This window comes from Poromitra crassiceps (genome assembly GCF_964638095.1).
Source record: "Poromitra crassiceps genome assembly, chromosome: 7".
NCBI classification, from domain to species: domain Eukaryota; kingdom Metazoa; phylum Chordata; class Actinopteri; order Beryciformes; family Melamphaidae; genus Poromitra; species Poromitra crassiceps.
In genome coordinates, this window is record NC_139628.1 from 38,459,462 (window position 1) to 38,484,702 (window position 25,241).

Here is a 25,241-nt window from a genome sequence, read left to right on the forward strand (position 1 = left end):
ACAGAAAAACAGTGAAGTTCCAAGGAAGAAACACTTCAGCTGCTCAGTTTGTGGTAAAATATTTGCTAATGAAGCACACTTGAAGAAACACATGATAGTCCACACAGGAGATAAACCATTTAATTGCTCAGTCTGTGGTAAATGTTTTGCTTGTAAAGCACACTTAAAGACACACATGATAGTCCACACAGGAGATAAACAATTTATTTGCTCACTCTGTGGTAAAGGTTTTGGTCATAAAGCAAACTTGAAGACACACATGATAGTCCACACAGGAGATAAACAATTTAATTGCTCACTCTGTGGTAAAGGTTTTGGTCATAAAGCAAACTTGAAGACACACATGATAATCCACACAGGAGATAAACAATTTAATTGCTCAGTCTGTGGTAAAAGTTTTGGTCATAAAGCAGACTTGAAGAGACACATGATAGTCCACACAGGAGATAAACAATTTATTTGCTCAGTCTGTGGTAAAGGTTTTGGTCAAAAAGGGGATTTGAAGAAACACACGATAGTCCACACAGGAGATAAACCATTTAATTGCTCAGTCTGTGGTAAATGTTTTGGTTGTAAAGGAAACTTGAAGAGACACATGATAGTCCACACAAGAGAGTTAACAATTGAATTGCTCAGTCTGTGGTAAAGGTTTTGGTTGTAAAGGAGACTTGAAGAGAGAAACATTGAACTCAGGGTTCCCACGGCCATGGAAAACCTGGAAAAGTCATGGCATTTCCAAATCTTGTTTTCCAGGCCTGTAAAACTCATGGAATTGTTAAAATCCTTGAAAGTTTATGAAAAGTCATGAAATGTTGTTGTGTGTAATGAAATTGTTACAGTAATCTTCCCGTGGATAACCTTCCATGTAATGTAACATATAACGGCAAATTGATTCTCTGTAGCTATTGACATAACTCAAATCAACTCTCAATAACTGTCCAACTAGATGAATGACTTCAAAACCGTCATCTAGTTTGACAGTTATTGAGAGTTGATTTGAGTTAATGAGTTATTAATTTGAGTTAGTGTGGACCAGTGATGTCACTGGTCCACACTTTAACACTCAATAACTGTCAAATTAAATGACAGACTTCAAAACCGTTTACAGTTTTCTGATATACTACTGATGTTCTAATGATACAAAGCTGGTTGAAAATGGGCGGAGTGTTCCTTTAAGACTGACGACAGTCTTTCAACCCGCATCACCTCCGGGGTCAAGCGGCACCGCTCCTCATTCGCCTCATTCAAAACAACTATGGCGAAACCCGTGAATCTATTTAGATATCTTTTTATGAATTCTTTTTTAACCTAACACCACTTTTTATTGATAATCTTTTTAGACTTAGCGCCAAACTTTGTTTTTCTACGTATTTCTCCGAATTGTAATGTATCTTATTAACTAATATCGGGCTGAATTCGTGTAGTCTGAACCAGGCATTAGGCCTATTAACTGCAGCCATTTCCTCTTCTCTTTCTCATCGCAAGGAAAGCAGTAGAATGACAGTTGAATGTTTTTTTAGCCTCGGATCTATTCCAACAATGAGGGACACAGCACTGCAGCATATTGACAACGCAGAGAGGCTTGGGGCTTGGACCCGGAAGTCGTATTGTCGGGAGGTCATAGGTCACAGCTTGACAAGGGAATTATTGATCCCTGAAAAGTCATGGAAGATTTTATAAATTTGATCCATGAAAATGTGTGGGAACTCTGTTAATTGCTGTCTGTGGTGGAAGGGGGATTTGAGGTCCAGTTATGTATGTATGTAAGTCTTTGTGCTTTGTTGTGTTGTCCTGTGTTTATGTATCACACAAGTTTGGCTACAAATTCGCTAAAGCTGTTTCCTATCACATTTCTTGTTTTTGATACATGCTACCGCGCCCCCCCCCCCCCCCCCCCCCCCCACACACTGGCAGAAAAAACGGCTCATATCCAGTTGTTTCTTAACAAAGACCCCTCATGTTTAGAAAGACAAAACCTGAAAATATCCTGCTCTCTCTAGCCTGACATGATCCAGATTTCATGTTTAAAAGGCACTATAGAGAGACAGTGAGAGAGAGCGAGACTAAGAGAGTTTGGCCAAAATCCCACTGCAAAAAGTTTGACCTGTCTGGTTTTTTAAATGTTACATTTCAGCTGTCAATCAACATAAAGCTGGTGTGTGTGTGTGTGGGGGGGGGGGGGGGGGGGGGGGGGTTTCCAGTAGACTATTAATTTGTGACACCTTGCCCTAAAGCCTAAAGAGTAAATGTGGAGTGACACCAGAGGTTTAGCACAGGTTTAAGCAACCACCACCACCCAAGCTGACTGATTCGTATTGTCGTATTGTAGCTTTAGACCTTGATCTTTGACTGTTGAAGTAGACAAGACAAGGCTTTTGTTTCTTAGCACCCCCACCCACCCCACGTATTGATCTAGCCTCCCCCAAACCCCCCTTAGAAAAAAATCCTGGAGCCGTGTCTGTTCCTTTCATTTTATTGCCCAAAATTGTAGTTTGTAGTTTGAGTAGTTAAACTACACAAAAATGACCAAAAAGTAGTTTAACTACTTGATTCACTATGCAAATATGAATTTAGTTGTACTACCAGCAAGCTACTGCAAAATGTAGTTCAACTACATGTAGTTCAACTACGTAGTTCAACTACATGTAGTTCACTACTCCCCAACACTGGTTACTATGATAGCTCACTGCACAATATTAGACAGATGGACTTAATGCTTGTATCATTTCATTTTTAGCTTATCTATGAAAAAGTCAACATGCACATTTAATGGGTAGCTTGAATGTTTTCGATCAACAACAAAAACACATCTTTTACAAATGTATTCTCTTATATTATCTCAAATATTAAGAAAAGAAAAGTGATGATAAATTACTTGTCACCAAATCCAAAGTAAGCAGATCAAAGCCATATATTAATTTATTACAAGTATGATTTGCTGAACGTAGAGATGGAAATTGGACATCAGAGGGAAAAAAGTATATTATATTTGAGCAAAAGCCACTTCCTTTATCCATTTTCATTTTACTTTATCCACATTGACATTAATGTAATCTGAATTATATAAAATTATCAACATAAAAAAATACTGTAGGTTACATGCTAAGGCACTTGTGTTTTTTTTTACATTGTTGTTGGAAAACTGTTTGTTATCTCCAAAATACTTAGATGCACCTGGTAATCTTTCATGCTGGAGGAGGATGGACTGCGTTCACACCATTGACTGTATACATTTGTGGATGATTTTATCAGCTTTAAGATAGAGTGTACGCTAAACCAAGCACACCTAAAGCTTGACAGAGACAGCATGCCGGGGCTCTGCAGAGGTCTGTTATGTCTTGAGGCGTTTGGTTTTTTGTCGAGGGTCCCGTTGCCTGCTCTCCCCATTGTGATGGTTGTGTCCGTTTTCATCTGTGGGCAGCTTGGGACAAAACCATGAATAACGTTGAGATATAAATCAATGAGTATGAAGATCAATAAATGTTTGACAGAAACCAACATGCATGACTGGAATGCCACCCATTTTCATTAGTAAATGCGTCTTTCTCTATCCAGAAAGCATAAACAATCTATACCAGCATTTAGGACCACAACTGCCAAGAAGGACCACATAATGGAAATACTATTATTATGAATGGAGTCAAACTTCTTTTGATATTGTTGCATTGTAGTGAAAAGGCATCATGCTAAATTAGCATTTGAGATAGGTAAGCTGCGCTCGTGACCAGGGCCGTAGCCAGGGTTCCGAAATAGGGGAGGTCCACGGCGCCGCCGAAAAAAAATTGAGTTTTTGTTTTTCCCTTTTTAAGCCATATTTAGAGTAATATATCATTTTAAATCAACATTAGGATTATACTGTTGTGATGTCATTATTCAGTATATTCTCTTTCATGTCACCACCTGCTCAGCTCTCCTGTCAACATAATTGTAACTAACAAACACAAACTGTTTTAGCCAAATTCATATCAAAATGACACCTACAAACACAGGTACACAACCCAAGCCGTACACAACACACAAAGTCATCATCGATAATAAAAAAAACATACAGAGGGACATTTATTTATTCCTGATAGGAACGATTGAAAAATAAAATAAAATATATTATGTTGTTTTTACCTTTACACCACCTCTTTTTGTTACTTATTGGGTCATGAAACTGAAACCATGCATATAGCCACCTGCATACCTGACTTCGGGAGCTTGGCAATTGGCATCATGCATGATTAGCCAGTAGCATCCCAACGTGTCACACAGGTAACATTACTTAAGAGACAGACTAAACACTTACTTTCTTGGTTATTGCTAAAAAATCTGTCAGTGTCACTCACTGTCTGTCGTTCACTCGCTCACTGTCTCGCAGCTCGCTCACCTTCAATTATCTCGCCAGGCAGACAGACAGTCATCACTCACCACCAGGGGCGGACTGGGATCATAATTCAGGCCGGGCATTAGATACCAAGCAGGCCAGGCCGATACGGGCCGACGCGCGTGAAAATTTTTTGGGCCGTTTGAAGCCAGATTTGAGCCGTTTGAAGCCCTATTTGGGTCGTTTAATGCCAGATTTGGGCCGTTTGAAGCCTGATTTGGGCCGTTTGAAGCCCAATTTGGGCCAAGTCCAATTTTACAATGAGATGCACCCACTTTAAACCTGAATAAAGTAATAAAACCACTAGTAAACCAGTAGGCGGCGCCTGACCTGCTGTTCAGTGAGTGGCCTGGCCTGGCCTGCAAAAAAAAAAAAAAAAAAAAAAATTCGTGACTTGACCCTTCTGGGCCCCTCGAACCTGTTCACACGTTTTGCTTACAGCAGTGCCGGAGGGGTAGACACAAATAATAATAAAATAATAATAGTGAATTGTATTTGTATAGCACACTTTCAAATCAAAACTGACATCTCAAGGTGCTTCACAAGAGAAAGTACACAGAATAAAAAATGAAATAAAAATAAAAACACTTAAATAGAGGATCAAAAACAGGCCCTAGTCGAACGCAGCGTGAAAAAGGTGGGTCTTTAGGCTGCTTTTTTTAAATACATTCTAACTAGTGAAACTGGTTTGTTTGTGTGTGTGTGTGTGTGTGTGTGTGTGTGTGTGTGTGTGTGTGTGTGTGTGTGTGTGTGTGTGAGAGAGAGAGAGAGACACAGAGCATGCTTACGTGCATATTTTTCTGACATGTTTTGACTTGAGTACAGTATGTTGTCATTATAAAGTCTAAGAAGTCTAATCGGCTCCTGTGTATCTGTTAATGTGCAATGTCTGTCAGAACTTTATTTATTTAGCACATAGTCAAATCAAGAACAAATAAAAGGATGCAAATGGATGAAAAGATTGTGCAGGTGCAGAGACAAGAACCCCTAATGGGCTTATGCGAGGTAGAATGGATTCAAGTTTTTTTTTTTTTTTTTTATATTTGCCCCCCGATTTTTTATCCCATTTTTATCCCCCATTAGCCTAGTGCGAATTTTAATTTATTTATCCTGGTTGCTGCTCCACCCTCTGCCAATCTGGGGAGAGCCGAAACTGGCTCCATGCTTCCTCCGAGACATGGGCAGTAGCCAGCCGCTTCTTTTCACCTGACAGGGGAAGCTTCCCCGGTAGGACATAGCACGTGGGAGGATCACGCTATTCCAACGAGTTCCCCTTCCTCCGAACAGGCGCCCCTAACGACCAGAGGAGGCACCACATTAGCAACCAGGATATTGTGTGGCACTGGTATTCACCTTATGTAGCCCCGCCCACTTGACCCGGTTGTGTTACGACTTCCTGTTCAAAACGTTTTACCTGCTCAAACCTAGTCTGACTCACTGGAAGCCGTCGGAGTGAGAACGGGCTGCAATTTCACATTGAGTGACAGATGATTCTATAGGCCGATAACAGAACCAACACAATATAAGCACTGTACTGCCACAGGAAGTGCCAACACAATCGCAAGTAATTGGCTGACCCCCGCATTCGAACATAAGGTGAATAGGCCTATACACAGGCAAGCAGCAGTAACTACTTTTTGTGTATTAATTAAATGTCAGAGGGGTCATGTAATAGCGACAAATATCGTAATATCGACAAAAAAAAGCCATATAAATGTTACTATCATTTTGTCAGGATATAAACTGAAGTCATTTTTGAGTTTCATTTCTCACACAGTTACTGCAGTTTGGCTTAGATTCTCACGTCTCTTCTGTATGTTTGTTGGGTCTGTCTTTCTCTGCCTGCCAGTCCCCCCCCCCCCCCCCCCCCACACACACACACACAAACACACGCACACGCACACGCGCACGCGCACGCACACACACACAGACACAGACACAGACACAGACACAGACACGCACACGCACACGCACACGCACACGCACGCACGCACGCACGCACGCACGCACGCACGCACGCACGCACACACACACACACACACACACACACACACACACACACACACACACACACACACACACACACACACACACACACACACACACACACACACACACATGATTTGCCTTCTTTATCCAAAGATCAGATTGGATTTAATCAAGTTTTGGTCCAGAAGTCATGATGATATAGCTTAAGTCGATCAGGTTCTCGCCGATCTTTGGGAGAGGAAACAATTGAAGCAAATGGGAAGCTGCTTAGAAATGGGCCAAAGCCAGACTTACCCTTCTCTTGCTCTGTAGAGTCTCTGTGTTAGGCAGGCTCAAGCAGAGTGCTTTCTCTAGGTCTGGAAACACAAACACACACAGACACATGCATGCATATGAACGAGAGCGCTTGCAGAACAGCGGTTAGACCAGTATCATTACATGTATACACCTTGAGACCTTTCAATGACGAATGAGGCAGGCAGACCTGCGAGCTTCACCACCTCCTTCCTAGACAGCGGCACAGATACAGTACCGAACTCATGGGAAGGTGGAAGGTACCTGTGAGAATGCGGCCGATTTTCTCCACCACCGTGTCGGCGTCCTCCTCAGTGAAGCACATGGGCGGCTTGAACTTGAGGACGTTGCGATGAGGTCCGTCAGCACTGAGCAGCACGTGCTCTTCCTTCAGTCTGAGGAGAGACGTAGTTGAGAAATTGTTTCCGCATTCTCTACTAACCCCACGCATTCAAATGAGAGTGTCTGAGCTATTTAGATAATAGATAATAGATATAGATAATATATCGGTTTGCATTAGGCCGACATTGGCCTTTTATTAAGTATCGGATATCCGGCAATCAATGTCGTCCACCTCTGATATGATCGACGCTCTTCCCTGAATAAAGAGAGCTTTTGCACACCTGAGTGACATCGTGCGAAGGAGACCGACTCCACAAAAACAAGAGAAAACTTCAGTCAAGTACCTCCATCAGGCATGCTTTCTCAGTTTTTGTTACATTTTGGGCATCAAAGTTGTCAAATTTAAACACCCCTTCCTCTCAAAAATGTCCTCTCTTCTTGTTCCTTCAGTTGGATGTTGTTCTCTTCACTGTGCAGAATGTCTGTGCAGAGAGTTTGACACTAGAAGGCTGTTTTCACAGCCGTCTGCTGAAAGTGGAAAGTTTCTCTATGCTCAGAGAAAAGGCAATTTCCTACAAGTATGATTTGTGACATCACAAATACTTGGAGCCAATCCCTGTTCAGTATTCACCAGTTCAACTCTAAAAGTAAACAATATTTGCATATTTACACATTCTGGAATTTTCAATGAGGGAGGAGGGGAAGTCATTCTAAGGATTTTAACAAGATAATTTATTTAACAGATTATTAGTCAAATTAAAGTATTTCATATACATCTTAAAACATGACGACTTTAGGGGGTATTTAAAGATGATGAATATGGGCACAAAGAATGCTGAAATGCTTTTCACCATAGTTTGAGGTCTCTTAATGAGTACCTTTCAAAAGTTTCAAATAACACACTGCTTCAAAGAAAGTCACTGTAAAAATGTGGCAATGTCTGTTCTGTTTTTGCCTCAAGCATGGTGCATAGCATAGCAATACTGACCTACTGTAAACCGAGGAGTAAATCACAAACACACCCAGGTTTGGGCGACCCAGACAGTACGCATACAGACCCATAAACTTACTTGTATATGATTTCTTGAGCCTCTGCTGTTGCAGGAGTGAGCGTCACCCTGTCCCTCACCAGCTCCGCCCCCACGAACAGGCCGCAGCCCCTGTGGACACCAGGACACCATTTGACCTGGAGTGACCTCTGATTCACATGTAATCCTATACGCACTTCCCTACTTTTCTGAGATGTTACAACAAGTATGGTCTCAAAACACTCTGGGTCAAAAGAATATCGTTTCCTTCCATTTACATCAGCGTAAATATGGAGTTAGTATAACTAAAGTTCAGGAACTAGACCACGCCACCCTCTCACTCGATAATACAACCACCTGCGCCTAATTCAACCACCTGTGACTCCATCACCCCCCATGCATACTATACATAAACGTGCTACCCCCCTTTAGCATGTGGTGGCCCAGTGGTTAGCACTCTGTTGCCTCATGGCAGAAGGTCCAGGGTCCCAGGTCCTTCCTGTGTGGAGTTTGCATGTTCTCCCCGTGCCTGCGTGGGTTCTCTCCGGGTACTCCGGTTTCCTCCCACCATCAAAGACATGCATCTTAGGGCTGGTACTGTCATTTGCGTAGCTTCTTCTCTACTCCTTCATAAATTTACAGGAACCACAGGGGAATGACGAAGCTGCAAGTTCATCCAGTGAAGCTGCGCTTCGCCCGAGGCACTACCCCCACTCAGAGTCTGAACCACTGGGTTCCCAGATGCCACACCACGACCCCACCTATCCTTACCCCCATCCTATCCTTACAATAAACTACTTTCATTTCGTACACTTGGTGTGGTCTCTGTGTTAGCAAAGTGTGCCTTTAAAGTACTCTAATAATCTGTGACATTTCCATAGCAATACAAATTTAACACACATATACAGAAATTTCTATTTTGCTGCTCTCCATGCTGATATAGCCACTTCATGAAAGTTAGAATCAAAAGCAAAATAATAAAAAAGTGAATCTCATTCTCACTGATTTCCACTTTAATGTTGTTACATCATAGACTTGCACTTTGGCCAAGAGATTAGAAAAACATGACTCAGCATAGTGCTGAATTTAAAACTGCAGTGTGTGCATGTTTTCATCTAATCAGATATATATTTAAGCAATATATCACGAGAGCAAGTGTGTTGTGGTGAATATATCCCCCTGATCAGTTGTTATCCCACGAGGCCGCAGGCCGAGTGGGATAACAACTGAGCAGGGGGATATATTCCACAACACACGCTGCTCGAGTGCTATATTGCTTTTATAAAAGGGTTCCAAGTATAATAATATAATAATAATAACACTATAAGTCCGACTGGCATGGTATTCTGAGAGTCAGTTGAAACACTACTGTAAGGCGGGACCTCTAGCAAGAAGATAGACCTGCGGGTGATTTGATTGGATCGTTCTGGAGACTGAAGTCGACATTGGCCAATCCTGGCGCTTGCTGCGAACCTGAGAGCTTTTTGCAAAGTCCGACACCCAGAGCTGTACCAAGTAACGTTACGTCTTATTTAGAGATGCGGGGTTAAGAGTGAGGGTGCGCGAGAGAGGGGTTAAGACATTAGCCCGCGTCTATTCTTGTACAAAACATCATTTTCTGCGAAGTATTAGTAAAGTTATAAGCGAAGATCGATTCACAAGGATCTGAAAGTTGTCTCCGCCATTTTGTTTTTGAGGTACTTTTAGTAAGAGAGTTGCGCCATCATGCGTCCATAATGACTCATTGTAAGGACTAGTGACCCTCCATACAGCAGATCAGGAGAAAGCTGTTTGGCTCGAGCGCAGCGCTGCCTTTTAGTAAGAGAGTTGCCATGGCAACCAATAACCCATGGCCATGGGTTATTGAACTTGGTTACTGGAATTATACAATGGCTGTGAACCAATCAGATTGCTTGATTTGAGAGAGCCATTTTATAAAGACCCATATACAGTATCTTGTGATTCAACTGTTGCAGTGTGTCCCTTTCTGTAAGTGACAGTATCTGTATCTGTGTGTGATTGTACACCTTATATCCCCCAGCAGTGGGTGCTTCTTCTTCTGCTCTTCCAGCAGCTTGGTCAGGTAGCCCCCCACACGCAGTGCATTGCCCTGGAGGTCTTCTTTCTCGATCGCGTCTAGCACGGCCAGACCGATGGCACAGGACACCGGGTTACCACCAAACTAGGAAATCCAAAACCCAGACACAGAGGGAAGATTACACCAAGGTTAGGTTCACACACCACATGAGAAATCTGTCGCTCGATCACCAAGGGACTCGGTGTACTGTACCACTTCAATTTGCAATGTGAGGCAACTGTGGACAGGACCTCAAGACAGAGGCTCAAGACTTTGTTTCACTTAAAGGGCTTCAACTGTATATTATATTATATTATATTATATTATATTATATTATATTATATTATATTATATTATATTATATTATTTTATATTGTCTGCTTTTGAGTGAGTGTTTTATTTTTTTGCTAGATTGATAGAAGACTATCAATTCAGTTTACCCCTACACACTCAATCTTGATCAGGGGTGGGCAACTGGCGGCCCCCGACCTCACTCAGTGAGTTTGTGGGTCAATTAAAATAATAATGATAATAATATATACGTATATATATATATATATATATATATATATATATATATATATATATATATATATATATATATATATATTACAAGGCGGACGTTTTGGTTAGGTTAGACCACCCAAATCTGTGTTTTTATTGTACTGTACATCCCAGAACATGGCGCTAAGGGCATTAGCAGTGTCCATCCGATCCACATACTGTTTAAGTTAGCATTTGAGCTAATGCTATTGTATCAAACTATATCCAGGATGCACATTGCACATGCAACATTGCTAATCTGATGAATATGACAGTTGGGTGATGTACCCCATCAAATTGCTGTAGTGGGCTGTTTTAAAGCTAGAGCAAAGTTTCTGGTGTCATCTGAATGGAAGAATTAGTAAATTCGAATAATGAAAAATATAAATGTTGGTATAATAAACTTTGATTACCAGTCCTTTTCATCAAATTATAACAGTAGCTATAATTGGGAGTGATGGTGTTACAGTAGGATACAGGTGAAAGTGAACGGTCTGGTAGCGATGAGATTTTTTTGTGGCCCCCCTCTCTATCATCAAAGTTGCCCATCCCTGATCTAGATCAACCAAGTGAACATCATTTGCATGATATGACTGGAACAGATCAAGTATGGTTGAAAGATCTCCAGTATGACAAGAAAGGAAATTTAGATTATTTTTCCTCTACATTTTTCTTTGACAGGAAATGGCTGTAAACTGACACTGTCTGTCAAAGAAAGAATCTGGCCTGCACACACATGTATTTCCCCCTATAATGTGGAAACCAGATGGGTTTGAATGCTAAGCAAATATGGACAAGAACTTTATGTCAAGGATGGGGTTAGGTCGGTGCTATTTCTGGTCAACAATCGAGACAGAACAAAGATCGTGTAATGTGTTCAGGTTAATTGAATATTTGGTATTCTGCTGGATGTCATCAAAGCAAAATGGCACTTTTATTCAGATCGTGGGACATAATGCGCTTACTGTATTGAAGTACTCCATCCCCGATGACATGAAGGCCTCTGCCACCTCTTTGGTGGTGATCACGCATGACATGGGGTGTCCGTTGCCGATGGGTTTGCCCATGGTGACGATGTCGGGCACAAAGTCGTCTCCCTGAAGCTGGAAGGCCCAGAAATGGGTGCCGACGCGCCCGAAGCCCACTTGGACCTCATCGGCGATGAACACGCCCCCGGCCTGACGAACGTGTCTGCAGAAGGACAGCAGAATCCAGAGGTGTGCAGGTCGAGGCGCTCTCTCATTCCAGCACTCACTCGCTCGCTCGCTCGCTCACTCACTCACTCACTCACTCACTCACTCACTCACTCACTCATTAACTCACTCACTCATTAACTCACTCACTCACTCACGTGCACATGTTTGCTCACATGTACGCACAGTTACACACATTGTTCATTCGCTCTATCCATAATCATCTTCAAGGGTAGATTACAGTTTAAGACATTCTTGTTGGCAGTTGTTGGAGAATGTTTGATTGCTCTGCCATTGGCAAATACGTACAAACAAGGATTGAACATGTGGAATCTGACCAAACATCTCCAAACAAGGACAGGCAGCCATGTCACATCAAACAAACATCTGTGTTTGTTGGATAATGTTTGATTGGTGTGTCATGGGCTTTAGACTGCTTGTAGTGAATGAGCACACAGAGGTTAGAGTGCAGAGGCGAAGAGACAAAACAAGGAGTTTGTCAAAGTTTTTCTAGCATTGGGGAACAGCCTCCAAAGTGCAGATTCTCAAGAAAACATTACTGCAGTTTTTGAATGAAGCAAGAGAAACCAAATGGACAAATCATTGATACATATCTTATGAAATAAGCCCCAATGTTGAGTATAAATCACCAATTTTGCTGTCTGGTGCAGTCTTTTGTGTCTGTTCATTGGTTGGAGAATTCCTGCAGTGTGCATGCAGCTAAGGTAAACAAACTTTCTCTACATCTTTTACTCTCATCGTATACTAGTGGTGACACAATGAACACCACCTTACTGTACATACAGCCACTGAGCATGAAGTGAATGCAATCTCTTGGGTACATACTTTGCCACTTTCTGGAAGTAGCCCACGGGGGGAATGACTTGCCCACCGCAACTCTGCAGCGACTCGGCAATAAAAGCAGCAATCTGCACAAGAGAAGAGCATATCAGACCCAACACAAAGCCAGGCCGGGACTTCTGGTAGGCGGCAACCTGTGAATCTCCAGCTTTCGGCAATGTCAGGATATCACTTTTTGGTTGTTAGTGGGTTGTCACCTCACAGACGAGAGAGAGGCAATCACATAATGCTGGAACACAACTGCATGTTAGGTCTTGGAGAACAGGGCAATGCAATGGAGAAAAATGAAAAACTCCTGGACAGTGTCTTCACTGGTCTGCACAAACACGAAGCTGCTAAAGGTATTCTGTACGATCGATCTTTAGGCTGAAATCCCGTCCTCCTTGCCACTGAAAGCTTGGACATTCCTTTGGGTTGGGCTTTTGAACATAGGAACCTAGGCCAACGAGCTTGGGCACTTTGGGAAGCACTATGCAAGTTCTCAGGCTGTGTGAGGGGACCTGGTATTTCACCCTAAATCTCCAAGTCCTTGGCTTGAACCTGAGAATTGGGAGAAGTAGTGGAAGAAGAGATGGGGAGGAAAAGGAAGGGTAAAAATTTCAAAAGAGCACTGACCAATAAAGGCGTCAAAACAAGGTAACTCGCAGATGCGTGTGACCATCCATGAAAGTCAGTCATGCAGTAGTGATGAGCAAAGCTTTTTGGTTAGCCCTTTCTTGAGGAAACCAGTCATTTAAATTCTTGCATTTAGTGCTTTTAATTCAACATTTGATTTTTCGAGACATGCAACATAAATACAAGAAAGTCCCAAAGCACAAAGCACTGCAGTGCTCAGTACCAAAAGTTCTGTAAATTCATCATTGTCTCCATCATAATTCAGAATTCAGAAGTAATTCTCTCTCTAACGGGACCATTTCCCCAAAAGTCGGTGTAGTTCTTTGACATCAATAAGGCCAATCTTGCCTTGAGAGTTTGTACCAGCAACCACAACAATGGAGATCAAACATGCACACTACCTTGCCTCCTTTCTCATGGGCTTTGTGGATGATATCTTTGACGTCGTCTGCGTAGGCTGTGGCAGGGTCTGGGTGGTCCGCTCTGTATTTGCCCCTGTAGACATCTGGGCTGGGAGCCTGTGTGAGGGATGGGAAGTTGGAGTGATAAATAGAGGATTCGAGGTCAGATCTTCAGGAGGCATGTCTCACCATGTCCTTCAATAATGGGGCTGAGGATTACAATATTTTAGTCAGCCTAAAAACTTTTTAAACATTTTAAAAATCAATCTTGATCGCAAAGTTTTAATACATTGGCTGACCTGCTCAAACAGGCTTGTTGGTTTTTGAGGCTATTGACCTGCGCAGCATGTTACTGTTTAACAAACTATGACATTTTGGTGCAAAATATGTAAAAAGTCATCCAGATACCATCCAGTCACCTGAGGATTTCTGTGAATATCAATGACAAATAGGTATAGTTGAATGTTTGAGAACTGCCCAGTGAAGTTGTCAAAACAGGTACCGTATTTTATCTTTGGGTTATTTACATTTCACACTACGCTTCCAAGAAGCTATTGGTCAGCGTAGCTAGCCAGTGGGTAAGCAGGAAAGCTATTACAAGCATCTGAAAAGTAAATTTCCTTATAGTCGGCGATCATGAATAAAGCATGCAAGCTGGTGAAACAGACCGAATCACTCCAACATTAGCATGTAACTTTAGAGCTGGGTATTCCACAGGCAGCCATATCAAAATACACCAATGCTATCACAGGACAGAGAGGGACCTCACAACGTGTTGCACTGATGACTCAGCTCATTATCTAGTCTTGCCGAAGGTATTGAAGTTGTAGTTTGTAATCAAAATGGTCAAAGTATTATATCAACATTGTTTAAATATAAATATTTGAAAGAACTAGATGCTGTTTAAACTGTAGGCCTATTAGGAAGACAGCTCCCACACAACAGTATCTACAAATTATTGTAAGTGCTGTGAAGTTAGTAAATATAAATATTCAAATTTATATTAATTAGCCAAATGAATAGATTAGTTAATATTAAAGGAGTAAATATAGAATAGTGTCAGCGAGTCATCCCTCAAAAGAGGAATGAGTGTGTTTATGTCCAACAAGACAGCCTGAACTACTGTATATGGAGAACTCTCAAACATGTCCATGCATGGAAACCACCAGCGGGACAGAGGAACACATCAGTCCTACAGGATGAGTCTCAGCAGAAGAAGAGTAACCAGAGACATCCTGGCTCTATCAGCTCCCTAAAGACTTCTCTACTTAGAGGGAAAAACACTGACATGGACGCTATTTTGGAAAAGCCTCCAAGAAGTATCCTATAAGAATGTGAAGTGTCTGTGTGCGGTGAGTGAGTGAGTGAGTGAGTGAGTGAGTGAGCGAGCGCACGAGCGAGCAAATTGTCACAGCTATGTCATTTTAGGTGCGAGCACGCTGAATCTTTCAGGAAGTGTAAAGAGCACCGCTGCGGGTGACCCAAGGGAGCCGGCTTTTTGAATGAGGTCATTAGGTCCGACTAAATGCGCAAAAATGGCTAATTAGTGGCCAAAATGAGTCAAAACAGGTTCAGCACCATGGAGAGCTCAATGTGTTAGCTACTAATGGAGCTCACCTGAGTAGAGGAGCACAGCTGAGCGTAGGGTGGTCACGTGGACTAGTATGAAAACCCTCTGGGGGAGAGAGAGGAGAGGCTGCATGCCAACTCTGTGAGCGAGGCCTGACTAAAGGGCCAGTGATTGTTTGCTCCAACGGCTATCAGAATCAGAACTATAATAAGAATGCAAAGTCTCCCTGTGTGTGTGTGAGTGAGTGAGTGAGTGAGTGAGTGAGTGAGTGAGTGAGTGAGTGAGTGAGTGAGTGAGTGAGTGAGCGAGTGAGTGAGCGAGTGAGTAAGAAGGGAAGCGGACGATTCCCACCCGGGACGCTGTGAATGCTGAAGGAATGCGTGCCCGTCCGCATGTCCTCGAGTGCCCACCGCCCGGGTGGGGTCGTCAAAAGGGCCTTTCTGTGTGGAGTTCTCCCCGTGCCTCCCGGGGGGTTTCCTTCATATAGGAACCCCCTTCACCAAAACATGCAATATCCTGGTTGCTAATGTGGTTCCTCCTCTGGTCATTAAGGGCGCCTGTTCAGAGGGAGGGGAACTGGTTGGAATAGCGTGAACCTCCCACATGCTATGTCCTACCGGTGAAGCTTCCTCTGTCTGGTGAAAAGAGGTGGCTGGCTAACTGCCCATGTCTCGGAGGAAGCATGGAGCCAGTTTCGGCTCTCCCCAGATCGGCAGAGGGTGGAGTAGCAACCAGGATAAATAAATTGAATTAGCACTAATGGGGGATAAAAATGGGATAAAAAAAATCGGGGGAAAAAAAGAAAAAAAAAGAAAGAAGGGAAGCGGAGAGAGAGGAGAGAGAAAGACCCGACGTCTGCAACTCATTGGCACTCGCCAAATGCCATATATGGATAATCCGGGCCAGTGTGGTGTTTAAATAACGCTGTTAAGGGCCTAATGTGAAGAAATGTCAAGAAGATCACACCCAAACAACCGGGGTGATGATGTGCTCGCTTTGGCACCTTGGTCTTAGCTGACAGGAATGGAATCCTGGGTATGGTCATCCAGTTCAACAAGTTACACTCCACTATACACTAGTAGGCATGCCAATTGTAAGTTTAAGCTCACAAACAAAAGACAGTTACCAAGTGCTCACTGGTCGCCTCCAGGAAAGAACAGTTTAGCTGTTTGACATACTTGAACATGTCTCCTCTGTCATTACTGGGGCCTTTTCACCCTCAGGACGGCTAGTGACAGGGTTTGCTTTATTCACATTACACCGTTCTCTGTTGTAAATGCTAGACAAGTCCCAGGAGAGCAGCCGTTTGTCAAGATGCTAAAACCAGTGTATCCGGCACCAATGATAATGGCCCACATTCAGAAGCGCTTGTGTCACGTGTGTTGGCCCTGCCTGGCATGATTTATATTTATGCTTAGAGCTGGGCGATATGGACCAAAAATCATTTCTCGGCATTTTCTACAAAGTGCGCTAAATGTTCAGTAGTTGAAAGTCAAAGCCACAAATAGGACTGGGCAATCTTAGTTAAAATTGGCTAAGTGGGCGGGCGGCGGTGTGTGTCATGATTGTGATGTCATCATCAGTGATGTCATGTCATGTGAATCATCTCCAGAGTCGCCACCCTAGGAATCGAGCGCGTGTAGCACGCAAGATTCCTAGTATGGACAAAATTATGGACCAACTACCTTGATATCGACATTGCTACACTATTGTAAGGATGACAATTGGTGCTTTCACAAAATATTTACACAACGATATTTTGATGAATAATCATCAGTAATGTAGATATAATGACTAAGTGGGTAAAGGCAAATAATAGAACAGTTAGAACAGACTAGTAAGTTCAGAGAATGTCATCACTTTACTGTAATACAGCCTTTAAAACCAGGCAATAATACAATATCCAGAATCTAAGAGGATATCTAGTCTGATATTGATATAAATTGATATATTGCCCATATTTAAGCTTTATTTAAATTGGACTCATTGTCTAGATTAGTGAGTTGGTAAGACGAAGGAGGAGAGCGGCTGGGAGACAACCCACAATGCCTGAGCCTCCATGCACCGAAGGGTCTTTCAATGCTGCGACGTAGCACTGGCTCTATTGCAGCGGATTGGGAGTGATCAACCCTTCCGCGGGCAACGTTGCAGACAGAGTAGGAAGGCTGATCCGTAGCGGCTGCTTCCGGGACGCGGGTCGGGGTCTTAATCGGCCTCGGCCGGGTCTACTGGGCGAGGGTGTATGATGTTGGAATGACCCGAAACACCTTGCGACCCCAGTCAACATCACTGATGACGTGTCCCAGCGCATGCTGAAGTATGTATATTTTGAACCTAGAACCCTGGTTTCCCTGGCCAGTGACGCTTAGGAATAGACTAGGTGACAACCAAGGAATAGATTGGTGACAAACTGGAGAGACAGTTGACGGTCGGAGAGACGGCAACCCGGTACGGGATGGGTTAGCAACCCAGACTGGCTCTCTCGTGAGGGAGAAATCCACAAACGCTACGGATTAGTCTCCCGAAAATCTGTGCAAACATCGGCGCGGCCTGGGGTCCTCCAGGCTAGAGCGAGGTGCTCGGCGCAGCCGGATGACGTGCAGCGCACAGGCCTTCTTGAGGCATCTATTTTTCCATTGGATGCCTGACAACCAGGTACAGACTAGCTGCCTGTGTTGTTGAGAGAGGGCCTGGTAAGACGAAGGAGGAGAGCGGCTGGGAGACAACCCACAATGCCTGAGCCTCCATGCACCGAAGGGTCTTTCAATGCTGCGACGTAGCACTGGCTCTATTGCAGCGGATTGGGAGTGATCAACCCTTCCGCGGGCAACGTTGCAGACAGAGTAGGAAGGCTGATCCGTAGCGGCTGCTTCCGGGACGCGGGTCGGGGTCTTAATCGGCCTCGGCTGGGTCTACTGGGCGAGGGTGTATGATGTTGGAATGACCCGAAACACCTTGCGACCCCAGTCAACATCACTGATGACGCGTCCCAGCGCATGCTGAAGTATGTATATTTTGAAGTTGTTTACATAAAAAAGGTGTGCCAAAAAAGTGGCCATATATGAGGGATCAGCCGAGCAGCATTTTGGTAAACAAAGCGCGTCACTGGGTGGCAACGGCAAGGGAACCCTATGGAGCCTGAGCTTTGGGAGGCGTGAGTGTCTGACTCTAGCCGGCTGACTCTGTTTACATTTTAAAAACTGCGACAGTTCACACAAGATTTAACACGACATGCATATATTATACATCAAACTCTTGAGCTACTTCTGCTCTCACTCAGAATGTCAAAATATAAGCGATGTGATGTATAGTTTTTGAGATATTAACGTTTGTTTGGCGCAACTCATAGTAGTTAACTGCCGCGGGGTTCCGCATTTCTGGGTGGCAAGTGACGATGTCACGCTGATTCGTCCTATATCTACGGATGCACACACATGACCATTATGCATTGCACACATGCAGATGCCTCTGCCTCCATCTCTCTCTCCCTCTCCCTCCCTCTCTCTCTCTCTCTTTCACACACACACACACACACACACACACACACACACACACACACACACACACACACACACACACACACACACACACACACACACTCACAGACATACACACACACACACACACACACACACACACACACACACACACACACACACACACACACACACACACACACACACACGTGTGCGCAGGTGTGAGCACACACAGTGGCCTGCCAGAACTCAGCAGAGCAAGTTGAGTCATGGTGTTTTGATGGTGTGTGCATGCAGCAAAACAGGCAGAGAGTGGCACTCACCACGTGAACAGATGGATTCTGCTGTGCGTCTGACAGCTGGTGGAACTTATAAGGACTGATGTCAATTAGCGATGAAACGTGGCCATGGTATGCACTACAAACAGAGGAAAGCACGGTGACAGTTCAAGGAAAGCAGTTTGATTATGTCTGGATAGAACGGATGTTGTTGAATAGTTTATCGGAATCATTGAACACTGGGGTACATTCAACTCAAATCAATAAAACCCTTACAAAAACAAATGGTAAACACTGAAAAGATGTGTGAATGTAAAAACAGACAGAATGTAAGTCTCATCATCACTCCTCTCAATTATAACATTGAGCTGGCGTTATGTTTTCTCCGTTTACAGCAAGGTGGTTTACAGTGGGATCAGATTCCATTCTTCTCGGAATCATGATCATAATAATACACTTTGGTTTTGCCCATGCTGCACTTACTTGTCAAGCGTGATGATATGTTTGTGGCCCGTGTACTGCCAGGCTAGACGCAGGGCCAGGTCGTTGGCTTCAGAGCTGAAGTTCAAAGGGGGCAAGGGTTACTTACTCAGGGTTACTCAGTCACCACAGAATACACAGGTGAAGCCGTGGATATCACTAGCAAGCCAGACAAGGTTTGATATTTTACAGCCCAAGGTGGTAATGAAATCATTACTGTAAATATGCGCAGGTTCATACAGGTTCATACAGGTTCATACCGAATTATTAAAACTTCTGCATTTCGCTTCCTGCGTAAAGTCAACAGTAGCATTATAGTTGTGGATCACTGCAGAATACTGTGAGTTTTTATATGTGTTTTTGTTTTTAAATATCATAACTTCGGATCATTTATATGATCATTCCTCCAACTGCACGCAACACCAGCCATTGAAGTTACACTATTTGTTTTATAATTTGCTATTAATCTATTTCACAGACTCCAGCAGATACATTCAACACTGAGGCTGACATGCCTGTTTACTTTACAGGCTGTATAGATTAACTCTGACCAAATAAAACTGAACTGAAACTCATTGCTCATATACTAACTAGAATATCTGCTTTCTTTGCCCCACCCTTGTTTTACTGCCTGTGATTTACAGGTAAACTTAACCTTTGGCACATGTTCATATACTGTACAGTATGTTAGCTAACGCTTTAAGGGGATGCTGTTAGCTATCTTCACCAGTTTTGTGCCTCTGATTGCATGTGTGGTCACATTGCAAAACACCAGCGCTGGTTGTTGACATGCACCCGCCACAGCGGGTGTGCATTCATGATTCTTCCCCCATTGGCTGACTCTTATATCTGTTGCTATCTTTATATCTGTTTCTATCTACCTTTATCTGTTGCTATCTACATGTACCTTTATCATCAACACGTTGTAGTATTTCTTTCTCCCCTTCAAGACGGTCTGGTTGAGCTCTCTGAGCAGAGCTTCAAAAACTTTTGGATTTTTGCAGGAATAACGTCTGAACTTTTGAACACTGATTTAATAAGTGCCTCTCCTTTGTGATGTTTATAACTTTTATCATTGATTTTCCTTTAAAGACCCGCTCCGCTGAAGAATATATTTTTCATCTTGTTCCTTCAGTGGGATGTTTGCACTTCACTGTGCAGGATGATGTATGTGCAGAGTTTGACACTAGAAGGCTGTTTTCACATTCATCTGCTGAAAGTGGAAAGTTTCTCTGTGCTCTCTGAAAAGGCGATTTCCCACAAGCATGATTTGTGACATCACAAATACTTGGAGCAAATTCCTGTCCAGAACTTTCAAAATCAACACTATTTGCACATTTGCACAGATTCTGTAATTTTTAATGAGGGAGAAGGAGGGGAAGTCATTTTAAGGATTTTAACAAGATAATTTAACCTTTTTGTGGAAAAACCATATCAAACACAAATTATTTAAATATTTATTACAATAATAATAATTATTATTAAAGTAGCAGAGTATTGTATATACATCTTAAAACATGACTTCACGGGGTCTTTAAGTAACAAACGCACAGATCATGTGCTTAGTGAAGTGAAGCACATCATGATATACTGTACATCCTTATTACACAGGATTAGATAATTCCTCTTCACACTGTAGATCTGCAACAACTGTAGTAAATGAGTAACTACACCAGTGGATAGGTTAATGTATAATGGTGGATAGGATATTGTATAATGTGCATTGTCCCCATTAAATAAACTAATTAGACATGGTTCCCCCTCTCATACCTGTCCCCCCCTGAGTCCCAAGCATCTCCAGGTCAAGGCAGGGCACAAGCTGGACATGATCACCTTGTGGCACTGTAAGGCAACATGAGCTCATTCTGGGAAATCGACGCAATTTGTTTGTTTGTTTTGGCAGTGCAGCAATGTGGGAACGCTGATCCGGGACCACTTTCAGCTTTCACATTGTTATAAAGGAGATGGCCAAGATAATATTGCCACTGATTCTTGATCAGCACAACTGAGAGGCTTGAAGAACCCAGACCAGGGGGAAGGCTGGTGCAGATAAGATAATATGGATGATCCACGTCAATTTTTGACTTTTTACTTTAAAGACCCCCTAAAGTCATGTTTTGTTTTGTATGTATAAAATACTCGGCTTTGAATAATTATTTATGTCTGATATGTTTTCTCCCTCACAAAAAAGGTTAAATTATCTTGTTAAAATCCTTACAAATGACATCTACTCCTCCCTCATTAAAAATTCCTGTCTATGAATATGCAAAGATATTTCATCTCAAAGGTTTTCCTGCTGGACACAAGATGTCTCCACTGTAAAGTCCATTCTCAGTGTTGGCTTCTAAACTTTTTTGTGATGTCACAAATCATGCTCGTAGGCCCGCCCTCTAAAAGTTGAATTATCAGTGAGCACAGAGAAACTTTCCACATTCAGCAAACGAATGTGAAAACAGCCTTCTAGTATCCAACTCCACATACATCATTCTGCACAGTGAAGCTCAAGCATCCAGCTGAAGAAACAAGAAGAAAAACATATTTTTGACTTCAGGGGGTCTTTAAAAAGCAGGTTGTTTAGGTCCAGACAAGCATTATTTGGTGTGAGGGGAAAGTGTGCGAACTACGAGAGAAATGCGGACGTACCCGGAGTTGACAAAGTAGCAGACGGACAGCTGGTCGGGCAGTGTGGCCTGCAGTCTCTGGGCGTACAGCACCAGGTTGTCGTGCAGGAAACGCGAGTTGGTGTTCAGTAGTTCCATCTGCTCAGCGCCAGCCTTCACCACATCTGGGTGGCTGTGGCCCACTGAGAAATGGAGGAAGGATGAAAAAAAGAAAAGAAAAAACAAGCAAACAAACAAAAAACATAAAATGCCTCCATACTGCTCACCTGGCGTAATCCAAGGCTCCACAAGCCCTGAGATGCCAAGTTGACTTGAAAAGAGGTCATTACACCCAGGGGTGTAGTGGTAAATACAGAGGTGGGTAAACTATGCAAGGTGAGTAGTTTACCCACGTTGTTTCCCCGCATTGATTGATATAGTTGATCTGAAAATAATAATAAACTTTTTTGCCTCATTTCAAAGCAGTGGTTAAACTGTGTTTACTTGCGTTTACCCTCCACTACGCCCCTGATCACACCCTGTTCTTTGCTGAAATCTTCACTGTACATGTAGCACGTAGCAGGCTACAGTAATTGCACTTCACCTTCTTTGAGCAACATGGTGAAGATTCCAGCTAAATGATGTGCAAATGATGCTTTTCAAGTCAACTTGACATCTCAGAGCTTGTGGAGACTTCGCAGGCTTGTTTTTATGTTGTCTTTTTTTATGTTTGAAAGTTGGTCACCATCCACTTCCACTGTTTGGGGGAATTCTGCAATGGTGTTTTGCTGTGAAACCCCACATTAATGTTTTGTTGACTACACAAAACGTCCGTCCTACCCGTCCTTCCATGGGGGTGAATAGATAATGACTGCATTTTCATTTTTGGGTGAACTCATCCTTTAAATCACGGGGTTGTAAGCGGCCTCTGAGGTCACTGGAAAACCAACCACGACAACTGATATTAAAGGCACTAAATTGCAGGCCCTGCGTTTAAATTATAAGCGTATTGAATGTGGTACGCCAGAGGAGAGCCCCTTTGATACTTTCCTGTTTGTTGCACCAAGACGGTGCAGTTTCAGTCACTCACTGCTTTAGACGTTACAACTCTGTGCACCCGCACTGGCATCACATGACACTTATTTGGATGAGACATCGAGACACATAAACAACAGCATGTAGGCTGAAGACATAGCGAAGACAGAGGCTAAATATATAACACCTCTAACCTACTTTGATCCCACGTTTGAATGCCAGCCTGTGCTGAAAGAAACAACCTGTCTGCATGCAATAGACTAGAGAATAACACTTTACCGTAAGGGTCACTAAATTAACGGTTACTTAATGCTTAATCATTAGTAAGCAATAATTAATGCTTAATAAGCATGAATAAGCAAGAGTTAATGCTTAATAAGCATTAATAAGAAATAATTCATGCTTAATAAGCATAAGCCTTAGTTCATGTTTATTAACTCTAGCCCTAAGCATTAACTAACCCTAACCCTAAACAACTAAACCCACACTTAAATAATGAAATAATGCATACATTAATAACTGAACACCATTAGTAAATTATTACTAGACACATTAGTTAACTGTTAATTAAGGGTTAGTTAACACATAAGCATTAGGTAACCTTTAATTTAGTGACACTTATTGTAAAGTGTTGCCAGAATAAGTGGCTGCAGGTTTGCAATGTTTGGTGTGAGGATGTGCAATATATAAGGGGGCTTGATATGACATAATTTATCTTTTCGTGTGTGTGTGTGTGTGTGTGTGTGTGTGTGTGTGTGTTTACCGTGAGCCACATTGTTGATGCAATCCAAATACCGCTCTCCTTTTTCATCATACATGTACTGGCCTTTGGCTCGCACGATCTTGATTGGGTCATGGCTGAAGAAAACCTTACAAGATGGCCTGCAATGGAATTAATATTAATGATCATATTCCCTGTAGGCAAGGCTACACATAGTGCATTTGACCTGGTTGCAACAGTTTTAATGAGCCAAATTAGGAAAATGAAAAAAGGCCCTATAAATTGCAATGATGTAGGCTATTATTATTAGGTTATTCTTATTATTACTAATATTATTATTATTATTAACACAATTGAACTGGGTTTACAATAATGTAAATCACTCATGACAAATGGTCCTGTTAGTTTATAATCCTATGAAACAATGAAAAAAGAGAAGTAGCTATGGTATTTTGTCAACCAAATGGTCCTGTTAGTTTTTAATCCTATCAAACAATGAAAAAAGAGAAGTAGCTATGGTATTTTGTCAACCATGACAACTCGTTGCAAATCTATAGTTTCGACATAAAAACACTTGAAAAGTTGAAACATTGTGTTGCATAATTGCGAAAGATAAGGGAGGGCGCATTAGATGTCTTGTGAGATAAAACAGCTCTTATATGCAATTTAAGGGAAGGTAGCCTACAGTAGATAGTCTGTTCTGTTTTTAGTCTGTCTTGTAATCATATGAATAGGACGCAGCGGGAGATGCCATTGACTTAAATCCTCAACGGAAATTTTGAATTCATCAACTTGTTAAAAAAGAAAAGATAACAAGCGACACCATATAAATGCAGAGTGAGAGAGATCTTACCCAATGTGCTTCTTCCTCAAGTCGACAGTCTCCTTCTTATCAAAGATTTCCGTCGACATCCCGATATTTGACCTGACACTTCAGGACACTTGTCTCTTCACCAACAACAGATTGTATCAGCTCCACTCAGCGCAAGACTCGGCAGTCACACACACACACACGCACGCACGCACGCACGCACGCCCAGCTCTTCCATGCTGCCACCTATAGGTGTCGCTTCACCGCGGTCAGAACTTGCAGGTGACTCCACTCCAGGACAGTGACGTCACGTCAGGTTGAGGCAGGTGCATTTTCATATAGGCAACTAGCTAGCCTATATGAAATCAAACCCTCTTTTTACACGTTTAAGAAAGAAGCAGAGTCCTACATCAGAACATTAGCTACCTCATGCAATAGTAAAGCTGTGAAAACCTTGAATTTATGCTCCAATTTTGGCATATTGCTTTAAAGGTCCCAATTCGTGCAGCTGTAACCTCTTAAAAACGTGTGTCTCTGGTCCATAAAACATGATTCTGG

The 25,241-nt window shown here is 42.6% G+C and overlaps 1 protein-coding gene across 1 annotated transcript; it reads right to left on the reverse strand.

The window, feature by feature from the left end:
• Positions 1–2,901: 2,901 nt before the first annotated feature.
• On the reverse strand, positions 2,902–24,847 carry etnppl (ethanolamine-phosphate phospho-lyase). Its single transcript, XM_083640266.1, has 13 exons — positions 24,726–24,847; positions 23,915–24,033; positions 22,160–22,319; positions 19,520–19,594; positions 19,082–19,175; positions 13,713–13,829; positions 12,682–12,764; positions 11,608–11,833; positions 10,050–10,204; positions 8,065–8,154; positions 6,917–7,047; positions 6,653–6,714; positions 2,902–3,421 (listed from the first exon to the last, which is right to left on the reverse strand). The coding sequence occupies exons 1-13, from the start codon at positions 24,782–24,784 to the stop codon at positions 3,332–3,334; spliced, it is 1,461 nt and encodes a 486-aa protein (XP_083496392.1). The 5' UTR covers positions 24,785–24,847; the 3' UTR covers positions 2,902–3,331.
• Positions 24,848–25,241: the final 394 nt, after the last annotated feature.

Bases quoted from the DNA above. Each gene is read 5' to 3' on its own strand.
- etnppl (XM_083640266.1), bottom strand. From the start codon at position 24,784: ATGTCGACGGAAATCTTTGATAAGAAGGAGACTGTCGACTTGAGGAAG. The intron at 24,034-24,725 runs GTAAGATCTCTC...ATTCCATTGCAG, and splicing joins TTGAGGAAGAAGCACATTGG to GCCATCTTGTAAGGTTTTCT. The intron at 11,834-12,681 runs GTATGTACCCAA...GTCCTTCTGCAG, and splicing joins TACTTCCAGAAAGTGGCAAA to ACACGTTCGTCAGGCCGGGG.